Source organism: Ziziphus jujuba, chromosome 12 (assembly GCF_031755915.1).
Source record: "Ziziphus jujuba cultivar Dongzao chromosome 12, ASM3175591v1".
Lineage (NCBI taxonomy): Eukaryota > Viridiplantae > Streptophyta > Magnoliopsida > Rosales > Rhamnaceae > Ziziphus > Ziziphus jujuba.
This window is the reverse complement of record NC_083390.1, coordinates 24,165,950-24,190,795: the sequence shown is the minus strand read 5'-3', so window position 1 is coordinate 24,190,795 and position 24,846 is coordinate 24,165,950. Positions and strand designations below refer to the sequence as shown.

The 24,846-nt window shown below is 34.4% G+C and overlaps 2 protein-coding genes across 6 annotated transcripts; both read left to right on the top strand.

The window, feature by feature from the left end:
- Positions 1-1,683: 1,683 nt before the first annotated feature.
- LOC132800264 (uncharacterized) lies at positions 1,684-15,741 on the top strand. 5 transcript variants are annotated; one of them, XM_060813577.1, is made up of 16 exons: positions 1,684-1,853; positions 2,058-2,218; positions 3,393-3,938; positions 4,374-5,564; positions 5,728-6,055; positions 6,143-6,398; positions 6,485-6,701; positions 6,811-7,163; positions 7,287-7,823; positions 8,682-9,885; positions 10,248-10,595; positions 11,394-11,631; positions 11,993-14,010; positions 14,041-14,661; positions 14,793-14,941; positions 15,119-15,741. In XM_060813577.1, exons 2-16 carry the CDS (start codon positions 2,102-2,104, stop codon positions 15,474-15,476), a joined length of 8,481 nt encoding a protein of 2,826 aa, XP_060669560.1. In that variant the 5' UTR covers positions 1,684-1,853; positions 2,058-2,101; the 3' UTR covers positions 15,477-15,741. The 5 variants fall into 5 exon arrangements, with proteins under 5 accessions (XP_060669560.1, XP_060669557.1, XP_060669556.1 ...); XM_060813574.1 differs by having other exon boundaries at positions 2,064-2,218; positions 11,993-14,661; XM_060813573.1 differs by having other exon boundaries at positions 11,993-14,661.
- Positions 15,742-20,967: 5,226 nt separating this feature from the next.
- LOC132800189 (uncharacterized mitochondrial protein AtMg00810-like) lies at positions 20,968-23,357 on the top strand. The gene has a single exon (XM_060813229.1). It carries the CDS (start codon positions 20,975-20,977, stop codon positions 22,229-22,231), a length of 1,257 nt encoding a protein of 418 aa, XP_060669212.1. The 5' UTR covers positions 20,968-20,974; the 3' UTR covers positions 22,232-23,357.
- Positions 23,358-24,846: the final 1,489 nt, after the last annotated feature.

Below are 24,846 nucleotides of genomic sequence, written 5' to 3'. Positions count from 1 at the left end.
AACAACACCTTTTTTTATATATACAAAAAAAAAAAAAAAAAAAAAGAAGAAGAAACTTTTGAGCTTCTCCATGTAAACAGATTTTTAATGGAATTGTGTGAACACTCAACACCTTTTCCGTTCATTTCAATTCTTTTTTCAACTTTTAATGTTTGATCAATATCAATTTTCAGATTTTTTTCCAAAATAGATAAAGCTGTTGTTTATCCTGTATCCAAAGAAACCACGGACAAAGCTTTCCAGGTTAATATTACTATTGTGCTGAAATATTCAGGTATTTATAATTATATATACATTTGATTTCTTTTTTCATTTTTCTTTATTTCTTAATTTATTTTGCTCTTTTTTCTGACTTCTTTTTGTGTTCTTGGTGTCTCTATGTGTGTATCATATAATATATATATATATATATATATATCGTATGTTTGTATAGTAGGTAGGGGATATATGTACTTAATCCTTGGTGAACGATTTAATTATCTTTATTTGTAATTTATAGTTTTAAAAAGATAAAACATTATCATCTGGTTAATAATTATGATTTTGGCATATGTAAATTTTTTTTTTTTCCTCTGAGAGTGGATTGCATGTGTAAAGTTAAGGATTAAATTTTTAATAATACATGATCAATTTATCATTTTTCCCCTTTATTTCAAATATAAAAAATGAGTAAAACTAAAAAACTTAATTGTGATTTAAAAACTATTTTAATTTGAATTTTTAATAATAATTTCTTTGTTTATCCTTTGTGAGAGTATTTGTTTTCTGTTCTATGATATGAAGCTTAAAGAAGAAGAACCAAAAAAAAAAAAAAAAAAAAAAAAAGTTGGAAAAAGCAATCGGAAAAAGCGACTATAAGCTTTGGTTGAATTTATAGGCTATGTCACTTTTATCCACTAATATATAGACATATATATTGTTAACGTCATGCAATGACGATTTATTGGCAACATCATAGTCCCACTTGCGTGGGCCAGTCTCATGGTCACTTTTTCTTACTCACTTATTTCTACTCATTCAACTCTTATCGGACAATATTTTATTATGTAATAATATATTACGTACCATATCTATACACATGTCCACATGCAATAAATAACGTACAGCACTTTATTGCATTTCTTCATAGTATTATATTGTTCCTTTAATAATGAATTTTCAAATACATTTGTCTTCAACAAATTTTTTTTCACTCATTAGTGATTTTCAATAAAACAATAATTACAAATTTTTAGAATTTTTATTTATTAAAAAAAAAAATTTGGCTAATTAGACCAACATTAAAAGATGTGGAGAAGCTAATTTGAACCATGCTCGACCGTATAAGTGGACTTTATGAACCAATATCACTTTTTCATAAAATATATCATTTAATATTTAATATAAATAAATTAAATTATGGCTTTGAATTTATAAAAAAAAATATTATCCACATTCCATTTAAATTAAACCAACCTTTCTCTAGAAATGATTAAAATGAATTTGTTCCAAAGTTTACTCTCCAGGCCACCAAAAAAAAAAAAAAAAAAAAAAAAAACAAAAAGAAAAAGAAAAAAGAAACGAGTAGCTTTCTGCAATTGTTGACTATTATTTATTTAATTAAATTTATGATTTCTTTTCTTTTTTTATATAATAATAAATTAAGACCATATGCAATCATTAAAAAAATAAAGAAAAGTCCATTTGAGGTCAAGCTTAGTACGAACAAAACCTTTTTGTCCAAATAACTTCGTCTGCAAGCACTGAGAGGTTCTTTACTTTTCCAACATTTTCTTATTTCCTGGATTCTGTATCAGCAATTCTGATTGATCAAAATGACATTCTTTTTATCTTGAAGAAAAAGCTACAAAAGGGTATGACACTAAGGGGAGCTAATGTATATTTCTTTCTTCAAATACATTCATAGTGCTTGTACTTAAGATTCCTAGACTGCTTTCATGTTTGTTTCCTTAAAGAAATTGAGATTCCTTTGTAGCTAGGAAAACCCATTTCTTTGTTCCCCTTTATTAAAAATGGATGGTTTTGAAATGGGCTTTTAACGTTGTGTTTGTTTGTAGATGCAGATAATACTTATACTGTGAAGAAAAAAAGGAAAGAGACAATGATGGAGGAGGAAGTTTCAGACAAGAGAAAGAAAGCTAACAGAGACCCTTTCACTGATATTGTGTTTTCTTGGTCCGTAGAGGATATTTTCAATGAAAATCTTTATCAGAATCAGGTTTTTTGGATCTATCTTTTTGCCCATTATGTTAATTTATTTTCTTAGCTTTTGGGTTTCTTGGATGGATAGTATATGATCGTTGTGTTGCTGCCTATATAAAAAAAAATTATAATGTTTTGGCATTTTGTGTTTAATATGGCACAGATATCGAGTTTGATGTTCGGTGAAAAAATGAGTTGGATGATTATAATTTGGTTGTTTCAATCAAGTATGGTTTTCCTTTGTGAGCAAGACCCCTGATAAATTCAAGCCCATTTCTGCTTTGTAGTTCTGTTTTCCTTAGGGACATGGTTACTAAGCTCCTGGGTTTTGATTATGTTAATGAAGTTAAATAGGCAAAGAATTTTACATGTTTATATGTTCATTTACATAAACCTTTTATGCAAATGTTTAAATTTTAATCTTTATTATTATTAAACCATTGATAACTTAGTTACAGAGTCTATGTTTATACTTGAATATATGTCAGTGTAGTGCTTATCGTCTCAAATTTTTTGATGCTTTAAATGTTCTCCATTAATCTATTGATTCCCTCAACTCACTTGTTTTGAATCTGTCAAGCATTATAAAGAAATTACTTTGATAATCAATGGACTGCCTTGATATTTAATCATATTAACAATGCCAAGCATGTTGAGCATGGAAATATGCTTTGTCCAACAGTGGCTTTGAAGTATTTAAAACATGTAATCTGAAGGCTTTGCACTGGGTACATTGTAATCAAATTTATTTATAGTGATAATACTTAGAGGAACAATGAAGTATGAAATTGTCTACATCTTGGCTGGATTCCTTTGGGCTCATAAGCTGGTATTTGATGCCTCATGCTGGTTGAGGCATCTTTATGGTTTTAGTTTGTTTTAAAGTATAGTTCTTGTTCTAAGTGAAAAGTGGAATTGCACTGTCAGTTTCCTCTTATAACTTCCTGTTTTAAAATTCCTATTGATGCTCTTTAATTTGCTGTACTTCCTGAGATTAAAACTTCCTGTTTTAAGATTCTTTTATTGTCCTTTTGGTTGTGTTTGACTCATTTTGAATATGTTTTCAATGAGACACCTATAAACTAATTGAGTGTTATCACCTTTTCCCATGTCTTCTACTGATAATATTGTACAAGTTCCATTTATTTCTAAGAAGCTTTTGATTCCTGAACTGAAGCTTCATTTTCTAGGTGGAAAGAATTCCTGAATCCTTTAAATCGGTTCAGCATTATTTGGGGTCTTATGCCTACCCCTTATTGGAAGAAACTCGAGCAGAATTGCATTCGAGTATGGATATTATATGGAATCAACCTTTTGCTGAAGTAATTTCTTTTGAAGAATCCAAGCCATATGGAACCAAAATATACAAAGTAAAGGTTGATTATTGGCGGAATAGATTCTCCGAACGTGGCAAGGAGCCTTACAAAACTTTGCCTGGAGATGTTTTCATTTTAGCAGATGCTAAACCAGAAACTGTTTCTGACTTGCAAAGGGCTGGCAGGTCATGGGCATTTCTTTCAGTGACTAAAATCGCAGATGATGATAATGAGGATGGTTTAAGTTCTACCTTTTTCAAAGTCAAAGCATCAAAAGAGTTTGAACTTGACAATGAGATGCGGTCATCTCTGTTTGTAATTTTCTTGGGAAACCTTACCCCAAACAGAAGAATATGGAAGGCACTGCATATGTTTAAAAATTTGAAAGTTGTTGAGAAAATTCTTCGCCCTGATTCTATGGTAAGATAAATAATGATGATACTTTCCAACTTATTCAGTTGAGTTAGCATTTAGCAATTCATTTAACACGGGATTTTTCCATTAAGGATATAAAAAGATTTCATGATCAAGTGGATATGAAATAACACTCACCTTGACTAGATTATTTAAATACTGTGTAAGATTATTATTGTTTTGTGCTGATACTCTGGATATTACAGTAATTGCATAAGATGTTTTGCCTCTTCTGTGGTTGGAAGAAATAACAAACAAACTAACAGAGAAACGTATTGCTTTTACTGAGTTATAAGAGAAATTTATGAATTTTGTATCAAAAATTCAATTAAAGAACAGAAGTGTGTTGTGTAGGTAGATAAATATACAAATAAACAAAAAGATGTTCGTGCATTATTGGCATTGTTGATAATTTGTCTGAAAATTTATGCTTGATTACAGGTTGAAGAAAAATGTAATTACTATTCTGAAAAGGGTCATGGCTTTTGGGATGTGAAGCTGGTTGAGAATATAGAGTCTAAATTGAATGAGTCCCAAACTGAAGCAGTTCTTTCCTGTCTCAGCAAGATACACTATGAGAATGAATCTGCCTTCGAACTTATTTGGGGTCCCCCTGGGACAGGGAAGACAAAAACTACTGCTACACTTCTTTTTACTCTCTTGGCAATGAAGTTTAGAACTCTCATTTGTGCCCCTACGAATGTTGCAATAACTGAAGTGGCTTCCCGTGTTGTGAAGGTGGTATGTGATGCGGAGCCTGATGCTTTGCTTTGTTCACTGGGTGATATTCTTCTGTTTGGAAATAAGGAGCGGCTCAAAGTTGGTTCAGATATTCAAGATATATATTTGGATTATCGTGTCCAGAAGATTGCTGAATGTTTAGGTTCACACAGTGGTTGGAGGCATTGTTTTGGTTCCATGATAAATTTTCTTGAAGATTGTGTTTCCCAGTACCATATTTTCTTGGAAAATGAGATGATTAAAGAGAGTGAGCAGAGCACTGAATGTGATATCAAAGAGAAGGGAAGTACAAGTAAAGCAATAGTTAAGTCATTTCGTGAGTTTGTAAGAGAGAGATTTGTTTCTGTGGCAGTACCTCTTAGGCACTGCGTTTCCGTAATCTGTACTCATATGGGCAAAAGTTACATTTCGGAACAATGTTACCAAAACATGAAATCCCTTATTTTCTCACTTGACTCTTTTGAAAAAATGCTATTTAAAAAAAAAGTGGCTTCTAAAGCACTGGAAGAGTGTTTTTCTCAAACAGATGCAGTTGAAGATTTCCCTGAGACATTTGAACATGAGCAATCTCTTCTCTGTATGAGGAGAAGTGAATGCCTTTCGCTTTTGAGAACCCTTCAGTGTTTTCTTGGTGGACTCACCTTCCCAAATTTCAGGAGCCAGGAATCAATAAAGGAATTCTGTTTTCAAAGAGCTTCACTAATATTTTGCACGGCTTCTACTTCATATAAGTTGCATAAAGTGGCGATGGAACCACTAAGAGTTTTGGTTATTGACGAAGCCGCACAGTTGAAAGAGTGCGAGTCAACCATACCCCTGCAGCTCCGTGGTATAAAGCATGCTATTCTTGTTGGTGATGAATGCCAATTACCAGCAATGGTTCAAAGCAAAGTATGTAGAAGTTATTTTTTCATTATTTGCCTATTCTTCACTTTGTCCGATGTCAATTTTTACTCTTTCTGTGTTTTCTTTTTTCTTTTTATTTTTTTATTTTTTATTTTTTTATTTTTAGGGGTACAGATTGAATATCTATTATTTTGTTTTCCTTTTATAGATTTCTGATGAAGTTGGTTTTGGAAGAAGTTTGTTTGAGAGGTTGAGCTCACAGGGTTGTGCAAAACATCTGCTAAATATGCAATACAGAATGCATCCATCAATAAGTTTATTCCCAAATTTGAAATTCTATGATAACCTGATTGTAGATGCACCTATTGTTAGAAGGAAAAGCTATGAAATACATTGCCTGCAGGGGTCAATGTATGGTCCTTATTCTTTTATAAATGTAATTGGTGGAAGAGAGGAGAAGGATGATGATGGACGTAGTTGGAGAAATATGGTTGAGGTAGCAATCGTATTGAAAATACTGCAGAATCTCTACAGAGGTATCTCTATACTCACATGTCCATTTCAAGATGTAGTAATGTTTGTTTTTTCTTTTGTTTCAGTCATTAGTTATTGCCTTTTTGCAGCATGGGCTGTTTCAGAACATAAACTCAGTATTGGTGTTGTGTCACCCTATGCTGCCCAAGTGGTTGCAATTCAGGATCGACTTGGGGGGAAGTACAATAATATTGATGGATTTCTTGTGAAAGTAAAGACAATTGATGGATTCCAGGGTGGAGAGGAGGATATAATCATAATATCATCTGTAAGGAGTAACAGTTTCCAATCAGTAGGTTTCATATCCAAACCTCAGAGAGTGAATGTTGCCCTGACAAGAGCTAGGTACAGCCTAATGTAAACTTTGTCGAGAGCTTTTAAATTCTTGGCAGGTGTTGTCAATATATATTTACTATTTGATATGTCTTCAGGCATTGTCTATGGATTTTGGGTAGTGAAAGAACCTTAGATGGTAGTCAAACTATTTGGGCAGATTTAGTTCTCGACGCCAAGAAACGCAATTGTTTCTTCAATGCTGATGACGACAAAGATTTGGCTAAGGCTATATTAGAGGTCAAAAAAGAGTTTGATCAGCTTGATGATTTACTTAATGGGGATAGTATGGTTTTCAAGAATTCGAGATGGAAGGTATAGCATTGTGTCTGCATCCTCTGAATTTTATTATATATGGATCTTTTAAGGTTGTATGGTTTATATTTGATGCTTTTCTTATCCTCTTTCAATTCCATGTCTTTAGGTTCAATTCAGTGATAACTTTCTCAAGTCATTCAAAAAACTAACATCTGTGCGGATAAAAAAGTCAGTTTTAAACCTTTTACTTAAGCTCTCCAGTGGCTGGAGACCTAAGAAGCGGAATATAGACTCAGTTTGTGGAAGCTCCATGCAGATAGTGAAGCAATTTAAGGTTGAAGGTCTCTATGTTGTTAGTACAACTGACATTGTAAAGGATTTGAGGTTTATACAAGTTTTGAAGATCTGGGATCTATTGCCTCTGGAGGATATACCAAAATTGATAAAACGCCTTGAAAGTATTTTTTGTAAATACACTGATGACTTCATCAATCTCTGCAATGAGAAATGTCTTGAGGGGTACATTGCTTTGCATTCTAGGGTCAATGAACTCTTGCTGTTAAATCTATACAAAAGAATTTTATATTCATTATTGCTTTTTTATTGAGTTATTAATTTTTCCATTTTGTATTTTGCTCACAGAAATTTGGAAGTACCCAAAAGCTGGTCACCTTCTGTAGATATTGTCCGATTTAAAGATCTTAGCATCAATGAAACTGGAAATGATCAAGTTGGTGCTGCTTCTGATGGTAGAAGTTATGTTGAGAATTCAAAGGTCAGTGAGAGTCTGTTGTTGATGAAATTCTACTCCTTATCATCAGTTGCAGTGAACCACTTGATGTCTGACCATGATGGTAGAGAATTAGATCTCCCATTCGAAGTGACTGACCAAGAAATGGAGATTATACTTTTTGATAGAAGTAGCTTCATTCTTGGACGTTCTGGTACTGGGAAAACTACTGTGTTAACCATGAAGTTATTTCAGAAAGAAAAATTGCACCAAATGGCTGATGAAGCATTCTATGGAATTGAGAGCAATTCACTTGGACATGGTATTCAGGATAATGATGCGAAGGAAAGCTCAATGGAGACTGGAGGAACTGTTTTGCGCCAGCTCTTTGTGACAGTGAGTCCGAAGCTATGTTTTGCTGTGAAGCAACATGTTTCCCACTTGAAAAGGTGTGTTGAATATGAATGTCCAAGTAAATGGTAACGTTTATATGCTGCCTAGTCTTGTCATAGACTCGTAGTTGGTAGTACTTATAAATATGCAATACGTGTGCATTTATATGATTAAGAAATTTTTATTCTGTCTTTAATTTTTCCCCACATTTCTTTTATCAACCACATAACTTTTATTTAGCTGTTACAATCTTAGATTTAATTATAAATCTGTTAAGGTGTTTTAAGTTTTGATGTTTAGATTTTAACAAAAAGGAAAAATATATCTAAAGACTATTGAGCCTTATAAATAACAAACTAAAATTGGATAAAACTGTTTAGCATTAGTTTGTGTGCTTGGAAGCATGAAAAATTAGTGGTCTCATTTTATGAAATCAATAGGAATATGAACTCAATAGTAAGCATATTATCTGGAAAGACATAAGATAGAATGCCAATTGTAGAATTATGTAGAAAAACTAAAGAGTTTTTCTTTATGCTTTGACTCTTCCTCAAATCCTGCCTGTAATGAAGATACTTACCACAGTGGTAAAAAAATTAATGACAAACTTTCGCTAATGAATATGCTTTTTCTTGATTTTGTATTAAGGCTGATTTTCTGTTCTTTTGTATATATTCTCTGCCACGGTCATTTCTGTAAATATCTTTTAGAATTATTTGTTTGTATAATGTTTGCTTACAGATTCATGTTACATAATTTATGTATTTTTACGCTGTTTGTAGACCATAGATTTATTGTGTTGGCCATTACTGGCTTCTTCCTTGTCATCTGTATCAATTACTTTTGTAAGTGTACATTTAAGATCTCAATAAAAGTGCGCTAAGCTAACTATATTTAATTTTGTACTTTCCTAGTTTTGCATCTGGTGGAAAATCTTCCGATGAAAGCGGTTCCTCTGTTTGGGACTATATTGATGATGAAGAAATACAATTCAAGAACATACCGGATTCTTTTGTCAATATTCCACCCAATTCGTACCCTCTGGTCATAACTTTCCATAAGTTCTTAATGATGCTTGATGGAACATTGAGTAATTCATACTTTGAAAGATTCCTCAATGTACCAGAAATTTCTAATTGTAAAATGCAAAGTTCAAGATCGGTTATGCTACCGATCATTCTAAGGACAAAGGAAGTCAACTATGAGAGATTCAGTTCATCATATTGGCCTCATTTCAATTCCCAGTTGACAAAGAATCTTGATCCTTCTAGAGTATTTACTGAGATAATTTCATATATAAAAGGAGGCTTGCAATCCATGGAATCAATTGATGGTAAAATCAATCGTGAGGACTATGTTCTACTGTCAGAGGGTCGTGCCTCCAGTTTAAGTAAGAAAAAGAGAGAGATAATATATGATATATTTCAGAGTTATGAGAAAATGAAGATGGAGAATGGTGAATATGATCTTGCTGATTTTGTAATTGAACTCCATTTTCGACTCGGACGTGAAAGATATAGGGGTGATGAAATGGATTTTGTATATATTGATGAGGTCCAAGATCTAACAATGAGTCAAATTGCTTTGTTCAAGCATGTTTGCAGTAACGTTGAAGAGGGTTTTGTTTTTTCTGGTGATACTGCACAAACAATTGCAAGGGGTATTGATTTCAGATTTCAAGATATAAGGAATCTATTTTACAAGAAGTTCTTTTTGCAATCAAGGATTAGTGCACAGGGTGAAAGAAATGAAAAGGGACTTATCTCAGAGGTTTTCCAGTTAACTCAAAATTTCCGTACCCATGCTGGTATACTGAAATTATCTCACAGCATTATAGAACTTATTTATTGTTTCTTTCCTAGTTGCATTGATAAATTAAAGCCTGAAAGTAGTCTGATATACGGGGAAGCTCCAATTTTACTTGAATCCGGGAACAATGAAAATGCAATCATAAAAATCTTTGGAAATCCTGAAAGCGTTAGTGGGAAGATTGTTGGTTTTGGTGCTGAGCAGGTGATACTGGTAAGAGATGACAATGCACGCAAGGAAATTTCAAATTATGTTGGGAAGCAAGCTCTTGTTCTAACTATACTTGAATGCAAGGGCCTTGAGTTTCAGGTGAACCCAAAATGTCATTTGGTTGGATTTTTTATCTGCTAATTTCCATGTTCAGTCCATTGCTTTGAGGTATATCTAATGAAAGCTTTAGTTGGTGAAGTTATATGCTTTCCATGACCCATACTCATGCTTCATCCATTGCATTCGTTTTTCTTCATTTACCTATAAAACTTTAAAATAATTTATATTTTGGATTGTCTATGCAATATTATTTTTAGTTGCCTAATGCCACAGTGCAAAATTATGAGTAAATTGCTATCATGCTATATTTATCTAGTTGTTTAGTACACACCATACATTAGATTCCAATTAGTTCTACCTAGTACACTTAATCTATCTCTTGTTTTTTATTTCTTTTATAGGATGTATTGTTGTACGATTTTTTCGGCTCATCACCTCTTACGAATAAGTGGAGGGTGATATATGAATATATGAAGGAACAAGATCTCCTTGATTCCAATTCACCTAGTTTTCCACATTTCAATGAGTCTAAACACAATATCCTGTGCTCTGAACTGAAGCAATTATATGTTGCTGTTACACGTACAAGGCAGAGGTTGTGGATTTGTGAGACTTCAGAATTCTCCAAACCTATGTTTGACTATTGGAAGAAGAAGTGTCTTGTACAAATTATGCAATTGGATGATTCACTTGCTCAGGCAATGCAAGTTGCAAGCAGTCCCGAGGAGTGGCGATCTCGGGGTATCAAGGTTTGTTTAGTTATTTATTGTTGTCCTGTTTCTGATTCTGTTTGAATGTTGATATTGTTTTTATTGGCAACTTTATTGTTATCAATGTTGTCAACCTCATTGTTGAGGTTTTTTTTTTTTTTTTTCTTCTGACTTTGTATTCTTATTGTTTAGTTACATGGAATCGTACATCCCTTAACATTTAAAACTGAGCCTCTTTTTTTTCTTTTAAGTAAAATTAGTGTTTTAATATTTCAAAGCCTACCAGAAGCAGTTTCGGTTAATCTAGTTTGCTGCATGTGTAAGATCTACTCTTAGTGGCTTGATTGGATGGGCATACACATGAGGGTAGTGCGGGTGCATGTTTAAGTTAGCTTGATATACCTAATCAGGTCCTTTTCCGAACAACTAAGGCTTGAACTTTTGCAGGGATTTGCTTTAACCCATTGTTTTCAGAACAGTTGCAGTTGCAGATATTGGTTTCTGTATTTTCAATTCTTCTAGCTGTAGTTTTGGGGAAGCATGAATTGTGTTCTGAAGCAGAATTTTATTTTTGATAACATTTTCAATCTTGTAAATGCTAACACTTTGTAAATGCTACCTAATCAGGTCCTTTTCCGAACAACTAAGGCTTGAACTTTTGCAGGGATTTGCTTTAAGCCATTGTTTTCAGAACAGTTGCAGTTGCAGATATTGGTTCCTGTATTTTCAATTCTTCTAGCTGTAGTTTTGGGGAAGCATGAATTGTGTTCTGAAGCAGAATTTTATTTTTGATAACATTTTCAATCTTGTAAATGCTAACACTTTGCGTTCTGACAGCTATATTCCGAGCATAACTATGAAATGGCCACAATGTGCTTTGAACGAGCTGGTGACACTTACTGGGAAAGAAGATCCAAAGCTGCTGGCCTTAAATCGATGGCTGATCGGATGCGCATTGCAAATCCTGAAGTAGCTAATTCCATCCTAAGGGAAGCTGCTGAAATATTTGACGCCATAGGCAAGGCAGATTCTGCTGCGAGATGTTTTTATGATCTAGGAGAATATGAAAGAGCAGGTATGACTTTATAATGGAAGTTGACAGTAACTTAACCTCATTGATGTATATTTGAGTGTAATTTTATGTGCTTCACTTTGTGATATAAAATATTGCATCCAGCTTCTTCCTTACCATTGGGAGTTGTATAGCCTTCTTAATAATTATATCCAGCCTGAGCTTATTTCCTACTTATTCATTAGTCTGGAACTTATTGATAGTTTAAGTTTCTCGGCAGCTCTATGGATCTGTTGGATGCTGATTATTGATAGTTTTTCTGTTTGCAAAATGTTATTCAACGCTAGATTTACTATTTTCTTCTGGTTTAAGAATGGTTGAGTTTGAAACTTTAAATTATTTTTGTGACTTCTGATTGCTTCAGGTAGGATTTATATGGAAAAATGTGGTGAGTCTGAGCTGGGAAGAGCTGGAGAATGCTTTACTCGTGCAGAATGCTATGAGCTTGCTGCGGAGGTGTATGCTAGGGGAAATTTTTTCTCTGAATGTCTGAATGTCTGTGCCAGAGGAAAATTATTTGATATGGGTTTGGATTTCATTCAATGCTGGAAACAGCATGCAACAAATGACTCTGGCATGACAAAGAGAGGAAAAGATATTGAGGAAATTGAACAGAAGTTTCTGGAAAGCTGTGCATTGCACTATCATGAGGTTAAAGATATCAGGGCAATGATGAAATTTGTTAAGGCCTTTAGTTCCATGGATTTAATTCGTGAATTTTTGAGGTCAAAAGGCTGCTTTGATGAACTAATGCTGTTGGAAGAAGAATCTGGAAATTTTTTGGAAGCTGCAAATATTGCAAAGCTAAAAGGAGATATACTACTTGAGGTAGAACTGCTTGGAAAGGCTAGGAATTTTAGAGAAGCGGCAACACTGATACTTTTATATGTGCTTGCAAACTCCCTCTGGTCCCATGGTAGCAAAGGTTGGCCCATAAAGCAGTTTAAACAGAAACAAGAGCTTTTAGCAAAAGGGAAGTCATTTGCTAAGAATGACAGTGACAACTTTTATGAGTTGTTTTGCATAGAGGCTGATATTATTGCAAATGAGCAGAGTAACTTGCAATTAATGAAGAATCAAATGAAGGCTTCTCAGATGCACAAGAGCATTACTGCAGAAATGCTATGCGTTTGGAAAATTTTGGATGGTCATCTGTCTTCAAGTGTTCCAAAATATATCTTTGAAGAAGAATTGGTGTTCGATCTTACTGAGCATTCAGAAACTATGATTTCTAAGAATCAAGTCTCTCTTGAATCAATGGTTTACTTTTGGAACATTTGGAAGGAAAAGATTGTTGGAGTATTTGAATATCTTGTTCATCTCGAGTCCGAAGATGTTAATGAAAATGAAAGTTTTGGAGAATTCTGTTTGAATTTTTTAGGTGTCCGGAGGGAGTTTGATAATCTGAATACCAGTTATGTTCTGCTCCATTCTGATGCTGATTGGATGAGAGATGTCAACATGAGGCATTTTAAAAATAATGGGAAGTTTGTTTCTATTGATGTTCATCAGTTGGCTTCTGCTGCTCAGAGCTACTGGAGTTCAGAGTTGCTTTTTGTTGGAATTAAGATTTTGGAAAAGCTTCAAGCATTATATGACTTCCCAGTTAAAATTTCCGATATACCATTCTGTAAAAGCAGGGCTCTTACCCATATCTATGAAGTTGCAAAATTTCTTTTTGAGTCCAAATTTCTGAAGAAAAGATATCATTATGCTGGTAAACTGCAGAAATCCATTAGTCTGTCAACTCAGCAATTTTTTGGCTACGTATTTCCTCTTGATTGGAGGAAGTCATTGAGAGAGAATATGGTATTGCTCAGAGGAATGGATATTTCCAAATGTTTACTTGAAGAATTAATAGTTGAGAATATCAACCCAAAGAACAAGCTTTCTTATGGTCAAATTGGGAGGATTGCAATGATTACTCTTGGTTCTGGCAAGCTGAAAAAAGAATCATGTGAGAAGATTTTACAGAAGTTGGGCGATTATCCCCCATGGAAGGTCTTTTTTGAGAATTTATGTTCAGACACCAGTGAAAAAGAAAGAGAAGTACCTCTTATTTGCAGTTTCAATGAAGCTTTATTTCGTACATATGAAGCAAATTGGAGGGTTGAACGTGATTACATATCACCTGGCTATTTTGTGTATCTTGTTGAGCACCTTCTAATTCGGGTATCTTGCTTCCGGGGTAACTTTTTTACTACAAAGTCATCATTTGTTGAATGGCTCATGGAATGTGGTGAAGATACCAAATCAAGTCCCTATAGATGGGCTGATGTGAAACCATCTCTTGAAAATCTCCTTGGGTCTATGATCCATTTGGTTGGGCAATGCCTTTACAATAAGGGTGAAATGTGGGAATGGATTGGAAAATCTCCTCAGGTGATGGAATGGATTGGAAAATCTCCTCAGGTGAAGGACAGCTACTCACTGATTGTGTCTAGATTGGTTGTGATTGTTTGTTTGATTAATTTGAATTTTGGTATATGTCAAGATTTACTCTTAGATTTGATTAATAGAAACTACATCATTGATCATCTTCCACGGGACTTTCATGGTGCCCTTTTATGTTTTAGGAAACGCCACCCTTTGTATAGTGTGCTAGCTGAGGCACTTAAGAAGATTGGCAATGATTTGGTAATTGTAAGTTCAGGAGAAAATTTCCCAAAGCTTCCCTGTCCTGCCTCTGCCATACATGTGAATATGAAAATCTTGAAATGCAAGAATGACATATTGAGGAAAATGTTTCCAAGGACTATTGAAACTAAACAAGGTCAAAAGGAAGCTGCTGCTGTTGAAGCTAGCAATACTCAGAAAGTGCTCTCTGAAGCCAGTTCTGCTTCACAGAAGAAATCTGAGCTTCCTCAATCAAGACTTGAGTTGGTGGCCAAACAGGAACCAAACACTCAATACAAAAACCAGGTTAACCTTTCAAATGATTGTCGCTGTGTTTGGGAAATACTTGATAGAATGAAGATAGTATACAATGGAGGAGAACAAAGTGCTTTTCTGTCACATGCCAAAACAATTAAGGTAATATGCTTTTTTTTTTTTTTTTTTTTTTTTTTTGTATGTATTCATTTTCCTGTACAATGTTTAACCCGAAGATAAACTGCGAGTGCGAAGTGTAATAATTTTTCTTCATTTTCCAACTTTACTTCTAGGTGGATATGGAGAAATTCATTCAGCTTTTATCTGATGGATTGACTGCAAGTTATCGGAATACTAATGATTCTGACAAGAAAGTCATGCTCGATGAAGTGGCGACTATGACTGGCGAGTTGAAAGAACTTTCTAATGCATTGAATGAGAGGTTAGTGTAAATGCTCAACTTGGAGAGAAAAGAGGAGGGATTTGGAGAATACATTCAGAATTTCTTGTCAACACACACACACACACACACACAAACAGATAAAGTCTTTCATTGAGCATTCTATCAAATAGCCTGTTTTTTCTTCTTTTTTACTCTCTTTGCTTTTTCTCCTATCAGTGAGGTTGGACGCAATGATCAAATATCTAGAGTTGAAGAACTTTGCAAGAGGCTGCAATCAAAGAGGCCAAAAATGGAGCCTATCTTGAACCAGCTTTTCGTCCTTAACAACACAAACCTCGCTGATAAGGAATCACAGATCGAGAAAGTTGTTGGTTCTAGTGAAAAGTCTGATGAGGTTAAAAATACTGTTGTGGATGAAAGAAATGTTGATTCTCACAAGGTTGACACTGAGGCTGCTCAAGTTAATGCTGATTCTGGAACCCCAAGTAGCAGCTCCAACGCTGATAACAAAGGAAAGGGAAATAGTAACAGGAATAAGAAAAAGAAGGCCAAAAAGGGAGGAAAGAGAAAATAGCCTTTTGTGTAAATATGGATTTTGGTGTAGGTTGAAGACGCATACTTAAAAGAAAAGTTGTATATGCAATATGGTTAGATGTTAAAAACTTGAAAATATTATACAGCGTTTTGAGGGACAAAGTATAGATATTTGAGAGGCTTATGCTAATGCTGAATCTGATAGTTTTTGATTTTGTTCTTTACTGAGCCTCCAAACTGTAATCTGAAACTAAATATGTGCAAGGAGTATTTCATAGTATGTTTGAAAGTTGAAGCTGTTTAAATGCTATATATGTAGTTGCCAACATTTTTTAGACTCCGCACCACCACCACAAGGTAAGTAACGTGTAGGAATTATTTTTTTAATTTAATGTTTTTTTTTTTTTTCCCCGGAGCACATCATATCATCTATTTGGTATAAACCGTCTCATCAACATTGGTGTGATGTGTTCCCTGAATAATCCTGATAAAAATTTTCTGATTAAGAGAATTACTTAAGCATGTATCTATGTACACATATATACATACCGCACAGAGCCATGCAATTGCAATATAATTGGTAGTTGAAATCTTATCCTTCTCAAGCTCATAAAAAGGCTAAGTCCAAATCCAGATACTCATATTTCCATAATATACACGTATCATTGATGTATACTATTGGTATTAATTATTCTTCTTTGCCTAAATCACTTTTTTTATTTGCTAATATTCTGTCCTATTGGAATTTTTTGGCTTATTCAACGAACTTGACTCCAAAGAGAAAATGCAATTAAATAAAATAGTGTGTAAATGAAGCTTAATTGTGATTTAACAACAAGATTGATTAGCATTATATATATATATATATATATATATCTTTTGCTGGGACCGATAAGGAAGTATCAAGGTAAAAAGTTGAAGAACAATTATATGGTTTAGTGGAATTGCCAACCACTAACATATAATATTTCATTCATTAAATATATATATATATATATATATATATAATATTTTGAATAAATAATTGTTAACTTCTATTAGACAACAATATATAAATTATATATTTAAATACATTAAAAAAGAAGAAAAAAGAGGCACTTAAGCAATATTCCAGGAAGTGATAGAACTCTTGAACATTAAGCAATCTTCATTTCTATATATAGCATAAACAAAGACCACATGAAGTCATCATAGAAAAAAGTAATAATAGAGAGAGGAAGACCAGAGGTCCAGCTTAGTATGGACAATGAAGGCATTATAGAAAAAAAAAAGAAAAAAGAAAAAAGAAAGAAGCAAATATTTTTTCTACATCCTTTACATTTACATTATTTTTAATTTAATTTTTTAAAATTTAAAAGTATTATTTATTTTTTTAAATTTCAAATAGTATTTATTTCTTTATTATTTCATTTATATTTTTCAAATAATTTCATCTATATCTTTTATAAAATAAAATAAAAAGTGTTAAAAAAAAAAACAAAAAAAAAAAACAAAAAAAAAAAAAACAAAAGAGTACCTTACTTTTTCATCCTTGGGGGAGAAAAAAACATTATGTGGTACACAAGCAAATTAAAGGGAGCTACATATATATATATATATATGTATATATATTATGACAGCACATGAAACCCGTGAGGTCTAGTAAGGCACGTGCTGTTGGTAGCTGTTGATATGAGCTGGTCATCCTATTGTCAACATGTGAACCCGTAGCTGTTGGTAACTGATGGTTTTTGATAACTGATGGTTTTATCTGGTAGAAGATATTAGTTATCTTTAGGATATCTCAAGGAGGTGTATAAAGATAAGCATCCTTGTTAGATAATGAGTCTTTAACCACTAGTTATCTACTGATGTATATAAGTGTGTATAAATAATCACAAAGAGGTTAGTCACGGGTGTACAGAAAATATTAACAAGTGAAACAGAGAGGTGTAAGTGCTGTAAGTAGAAATCAGTTTTTGTCCATAATAAAATATTTTTTCTTCAAATTGTTATTTTCATCATGGTATCAGAGCTAGCTTTCCTAGACCTTAATGTTAAAACTGAAGTCGAACCGAAGTTATCACTCCAATCGTTCCATCAGTGCTCCAGCCTTATCTTCATCAAGTTGGACTCATCAAACTATCTCCTATGGCGTTCACAAATTTTGCACTCATCAGGAGCCTAGGCGTATACCATCACATTAGTAGACCAGACAAGCCATTGATGGAGCTAGTTCTTCAGAATGGTGATAAGTTTTCCAACCCGAACTACACTCTTTGGAACAACAATGATGGTCTTCTAGTCACCTAGTTACTGGGTACTATGAGCATAGATGTACTTAGCCACACTTTTGGACTTGAGACAGCTTACCTTGTGTGGCATTCCATCGAAGAGCACCTGCTGCTAGCAACAAAGGAAAAGGAGATCTTCCTCACCGACAATCTCATGGGATTGAAGAAAGGAAATCTATCAATCGATGAGTATATTCGTAAGTTTACCTTTACCTGTGATAATCTTGCTGCTATTGGTAAACCAGTAGGTGACCTTGACAAGTGTTTTCACTTATCTCGTGGTCTTGGTGCCAAATATCAAGATTTCCATCTAGCTATGTTATCTAAGGCACCATATCCATCCTTTACACAGTTTGTTTTGGCTTTGAAAGCACATGACCAGACTTTGTCAAATAATCAATTTGAGGACAGCTCACGGGTTGATCAAACTCAAGCATTTATGAGTAGACGTGGAAGAGGAAGGGGATGAAAAGGTGAACGTTTTTCTTCTCGTGGAAGAGGCTTCAGTCCTGCTGGCTGATCTACATTCTCATCTCCTACGAATAATTGGAACTATCAAGCAAATCAAAATCCATGGACTTCTGGAGGTAAAATATATGCAAAACCCGTACCTAACAATGCTGTTGTGTGTCAGATTTGCACAAGGCCTTATCATACAGCAGATAAGTGTTGGAATCGTTATGACCTTGTTGATGAACCAAGAAATGCACAGCAAGCATATACAGCTTTCCAAGGAGCAGATGACAACATATTTTATGCTGATTCAGGTGCCAATGCTCATATGACAAATCAAGAAGGTAATCTAGTATCTAAAAGTCCCTATACTGGTCATGATAAAATTTTTGTTGGAAACGGAAATTCTCTGTCTATTTCAGATACTGGAAAGGCTATGATTCCCACTGGATCAACTAATCTGAAATTGGATGATGTTTTGGTGGTTACAAAATTGAAGAAAAATTTGTTGTCTATTAGTAAATTAACTTCTGACAATGAATGCACTGTTGAATTTTCTTCTTTGGGCTTTCTAATAAAGGATCAAAGCAAGAGGAAAATAGCAAAGGGGAGTAGGAGAGGTGGTCTATATGCACTTGACAATGGGTACCTGGAAGCACTAAATGCTGTACAGAATGGAATGGTTTCTTCTGGTCTATGGCATCAGTGACTAGGACATCCAAATTCAAGAATTCTTCAAGTTTTGAGCCAAAATAAAAATATTTCAGTTTCAAGTCTGTTAAAGTTCTCGGTTTGTAATAGCTATGGACCAGCTCCAGTAGTCGCAAATCAAGGTTTCAGATATTATGCAATTTTTGTGAATGACTGCACTCGTTTCTCATGGCTATATCCTACGAAGAAAAAGTCAGATTTTTATGATACATTTATTATTTTCCAAAGGCTTGTTGAAAATCGTTTTGAAAGGAAAATTAAAAATTTTCAATGTGATAATGAAGGAGAGTTTATTTCAACAGTTTTTACAACTCATTTAGCTTCGTATGGAATACAGCAACAGTTTTCATGTCCAGGCACTCCTCAACAAAATGGCGTTGCTGAAAGGAAACACCGCCATATTATTGAGACAGGATTGACTATGATGTTTCATTCTAATCTACCACTAAAATATTGGGTTGAAGCCTTCCTCACTGCCATTTATCTTATAAATCGGCGGCTTTCAAGTGTGCTAAAAATGGAAACTCCCTATTACAAACTTTTTGGACGTGAGCCAAAATATAGTGGCCTTTGGGTTTTGGGTTGTAGGTGCTACCCGTACTTAAGAAAACAAGATGAACATAAATTTACCATGAAGACATATCCTTGTGTGTTCATTGGTTACAGCACTTTGCACAAAGGTTATAGATGTCTTGATCCTATTTCTCATAAAATATATATATCTAGACGTGTGGTCTTTGATGAAGAAGTTTTTCCTTTTGTATCTAACAAAGACTCTTCTGGAACTATTGTGCAGGAGCCACTACCTCTAACTAAATTTCCAGATACGGATGAATGGATTCGAGCACCCACAAATGTCAATGCTCCTACAATGCCGACACCTATTCAGCATCATACAATAATGCCATCTCATGTTAGCTGTTGTGAGTCATCAATTGAGTCTTTAAATTCTAGAAAACCATGTGTAGAGTCTCTAGATCTCCACGTGACACCCACTGAATTTCAGCAAGAGTCAATCACCACAGATTCTCACTCCCATGTGACATCCACTCACACTTCTCACTCCAATTCAATGACTAAGTCTTTATCTACCAATGAAAGTGTATCACAACTCCCTAGTCATCCTTCCCTAGAAGATCGGTCCTCTCAAATAGATTTACACACTCCACCAGATATTTCTTCCCAATTATTTGTTGAGTTGCCTGTCCAAAATAATTCTCCACCAGTCCTACCATCTACACATAGCCACCCAATGTTAACTCGGCACCAGTTATGCATGCATCCAGAAAGACAAAATGAATTAAATCTGTCCCTTGCTTCTCACACCAATTTTTTAACTAATAGGCGTCATATAGTACCCGAACCGAAAACTCTTAAGACAGCTCTTAAATCAAGAGAATGGGTTGCTGCTATGAAAAAAGAAATTCGGGCATTGCGTAACAATCATACGTGGGTGTTAGTTCCTCGTCCTGCTGGTGTAAATATAGTTGGATCAAAGTGGGTTTATCGCACAAAATTTAAAAAAGATGGTGTTAGAGTTAGTGACCCGAATTCTTGTTGACCCGACCCGAAAAGCTCGCAGTGCGACCCATTTGGTGAAACTAATTTTGGAGAAAAATTTGGGGCTTTGTGGTGGAAGAGGAGGTCTTGGGCCGATAGGCCCGAGACGGTAGCCCACCACTGAGCCCGATGGGGGTGCGGGGGCAGCACCCCCGCGGTATGGACCTGTTCAATTTTAGGGTTTCTTCCGTACTATATATATATATATATATTGTTGTTCAGCCGTTTTTTGGGGTTTTTAGGGTATCTCGATTTTGGCTCACCTTTTGTACCAATCTTTCGATATTGAATTTGCTTCTCCCTGCCCGTGGTTTTTTCCCGTCAAGGGTTTCCACGTAAATTGTGTGTTTGTTTTTTGTTTTCTTTGTTTTCCGTTGCTATTTGTTTTTCTCCCAATTCCGTAACAGATGGTTCTTTGGACAGATACAAAGCCAGGCTAGTTACAAAAGGATCTACACAAGTTGAAGGATTAGATTATGAAGAGACCTTTAGTTCAGTGGTAAAACTGGCAACCATAAGGCTCATTTTTTCTGTCGCTTTAATGTCAAAGTGGGAAATCAAACAGCTAGACGTTAAAAACGCTTTCCTTCATGGTAACTTAAAGGAAACAGTGTATATGGAACAACTTCTAGGTTTTCATGATCTCCTCAAACCTTCTCATGTTTGTCTTCTAAAGAAGTCCCTCTATGGCTTAAAACAGGCACCAAGAGCTTGGTTTGACAAACTCTCTCAATGTCTCATTAAGTTCAGTTTTCTTTGCAGCAGAGCTGATCCTTCCTTGTTCATTTGCAACAATGGTAAATATATTTTACTTCTTTTAATTTATGTAGATGATGTTATTATCACAGGATCAAACACAGCCTTCTTGAGTAAGATCATTCATTATTTGGGCACACAATTTGCTCTCAAAGACCTTGGAGTCATTCATTACTTCCTTGGCATTGAAGTTAAGCATTTCAATGGGGGACTCTTCTTATGTCAATCGAAATATACACAAGACTTTCTTAAGCGTGCAAATATGCTTAGTGCAGCACCTATGCCCACTCCCATCTCTGTCAAACCACCAAATCTGCCAGATGCATCTGAACCCGTGGATGCAACAGAGTTTCGCAGCATTGTAGGTGCATTGCAGTACCTAACCTTTACTCGTCCAGATATCCTATATGCTATAAACAAGACTTGTCAACATTTTCAGAGTCCTACCAAGGGTAATCTTCAAGCAGTTAAGTGCATCCTACGTTATTTATGTGGAACCTTGAACTATGGAATCCGGTTATTGGCACAAAGTTCCTCTACTTTGTTTGCTTGCTTAGATGCAGATTGGGCTGGCTGTCCCATTCCAAGGAGAAGTACTTCAGGTTACTGTGTTTACTTAGGTGCTAATTGTGTATCTTGGTCTTCAAAGAAGCAATGTACCATTTCACGTTCAAGTGCTGAAGTAGAATACCGAGCTCTGGCTGCAGCAACTGCTGAATTGCTTTGGTCGTCTTATATTCTTCAAGACATTGGCTTTTCTTACTCAAAACCAGTTCAATTTTTATGTGATAATATGAGTGCTTTACATATGACAACTAATCCAGTTTTTCATCAACGGACTAAGCATATTCAGCTGGACTATCATTTTGTGAGGGAGAAGGTTGCTGACGGCACACTGATTACACGGTATTTACCATCTTCTCAACAGGTAGCTGATGTTTTTAACAAAGTCTTGTCCAAACATTCATTTAATGATCTTCGTTTCAAGCTGGGAGTGCTTTCTAATCCCCTCGCCAGCTTGAGGGAGCCTGACAGCACATGAAACCCGTGAGGTCTAGTAAGACACGTGCTGTTTGTAGCTGTTGATATGAGCTGGTCATCCTATTGTCAACATGTGAACCCGTAGCTGTTGGTAACTGATGGTTTTGATAACTGATGGTTTTATCTAGTAGAAGATATTAGTTATCTTTAGGATATTTCAAGGAGGTGTATAAAGATAAGCATCCTTGTTAGATAAGGAGTCTTTAACCACTAGTTATCTACTGATGTATATAAGTGTGTATAAATAATCACAAAGAGGTGAGTCACGGGTGTACAGAAAATATTAAAAAGTGAAACAGAGAGGTGTAAGTGCTGTAAGTAGAAATCAGTTTTTGTCCATAATAAAATATTTTTTCTTCAAATTGTTATTTTCATCATATTATTTATCTTTTGGTGAATAATTTTTAATATATATATATATATATATTCTTTCTTTCAAATGCATGTTATATTAGACTACTGGAGTATTTTTCATGTTTCCTGTTTCCTTCCTTACAAGGAACTCACTTTCCTTTCCCTCTCTAGCTAAGAAAAACCATGTACGTAATATGTTGCTTAGAAAATGAGTATTTTGTTAATGTTAGTGTTTGAGCTTTGATACACAGGTAATGGAAGGTGGAGTTTCAAACAAGAAAAAGAAAGCAAGAGCTGATCCTTTCACTGAGATTGTTTTTTCTTGGTCCCTGGACGACATTCTCAATGTCAATCTTTATCAGAAAAAATTGATATCTAGTTATGATGTTTAACACATATAAAAAAGGGTTCTAGTTATGATGTTTAACACATATAAAAAAGAGTTTAGATGATTAAAATTTGGTTAATTCAGGTAAGCATGGTTTTCCTTTGTGAGTAGCATGACTCTGATTCATATTGATTTTTTTCCTTCAGTGCTTCCCATTTTCATTATTTCATCTTTACTGGGTTGTTATATGCATATATGTATATATATTTTATTTTAAAAGTTAATTAAATTGGCAAAGAATTTTATGTAAACTGGCATAAACATGTGCATAGATGTTATTAAGTTTGTAATTAATTGTTACTGAGCAATCGATCACTTAGTTTACAAAATGTATGTTTGATCACTTAGTTTACAAAATGTATGTTTATAATTTATTCTATCGGTATGGTTGGCATCGCAAATTTCTTTGACACTACAATAATGTTCATCATAAATTCATATAACACTTCAACCCATTTTGTCTTTTTGTACTAACGAAACAAGCATTGTAAAACAATGATTTTGATGATCCATGGACTAAACTTCCCTGATATTTAATCATATTGACAATACCAATCGTGTTAGAGCATAGAACTATGCCTTATCCAACAAAATTCGAGACTTTTATTATTTACATATTTTTGCTGGTTCAATCTGCAACCCCCGGTACTACTTACTGGCTAGAAGTTTTTGATTCATGAACAGAATCTTCATCTTTTCTAGTTGGAAAGAATTCCTGAATCCTTGAAATCAGTTGAGCATTATTTAGGCTCATATATATGTCTACCCTTTGTTGGAAGAACTGGATCAATATCTGTCATGCCTGTCAAAATGTCTGCTTCTTTCTCTGAATATTGCTGTCCAGAAACTATAACAGCCCTGAAATAATATTAGATGCAAATGTGAACAATATAATAGTAAAAATACACCAGAAGTACCCTGACCAAACATATATATATATATATATAGAGAGAGAGAGAGAGAGAGACCAAAACTAACAATATAATACCAGTAAAAAGAATGCATACAGATCATAAACAAAACTCGAAGAATCAAACAACACAACTAATTACAAAGCAATTGAATTAGGAAGCAACCATGAATAGAAAGGTAAAACACGAAACACAAACATAAAAGTTACAATGAATCAATTAGTTAACTCTGTTGCAACTTTTAGTTAAGTCCATTGCAACTTTTAGATATAATATATGCCTCTTTTTGTAATTACAACGAATCAAATTTATTTACAACGAAAAAAGGCATCATATGGCTCTGGAAGAATCCTACGGTGTCAATAGCACGGTCAAGGAAAACTCAGTGCAGACTAAGAGAACTGTTTTGCGCAGCTCTTTGTGACAATGAGTCCTGAATTATGTTTTGCTAGCTGTGAAGCAACATGTTTCTCACTTGAAAAGGTGTGTTGAATATACAAGAAAATGGTAGTCTATATAGAACTTAATTTAAAGTTGAAGTGTCATGTAAATTTTCTAGCATCGTTCTCCAAACTTACAAGATAGCATAATGATTTATAATTATTTGCTAATTTAATTTGATTGAAATTTAGTCTGTATCGCTTGCATATGTAAGATCGGACATAAAACTGCTCTACTCTAACTACACTTACCTTGTATTTTTATGGTGTTTCATGTGGTGGAAGCTCTTCAGATGAAAGCAGTTCAACTTTTATGGACGCATTGACGATGAAGAAATACAATTCAAGAACATACCAGACTCTTTTGTCAACATTCCATCCAAACCTTACCCTCTTGTTATAACATTCCATAAGTTTTTGATGATGCTTGATGGAATATTGAGTAACTCATGCTTTGCGAGATTCCTCAGCGTACCAGAACTTTCTAATTGTCAAAAACTAAGTTCAAGATCAGTTATGCTAC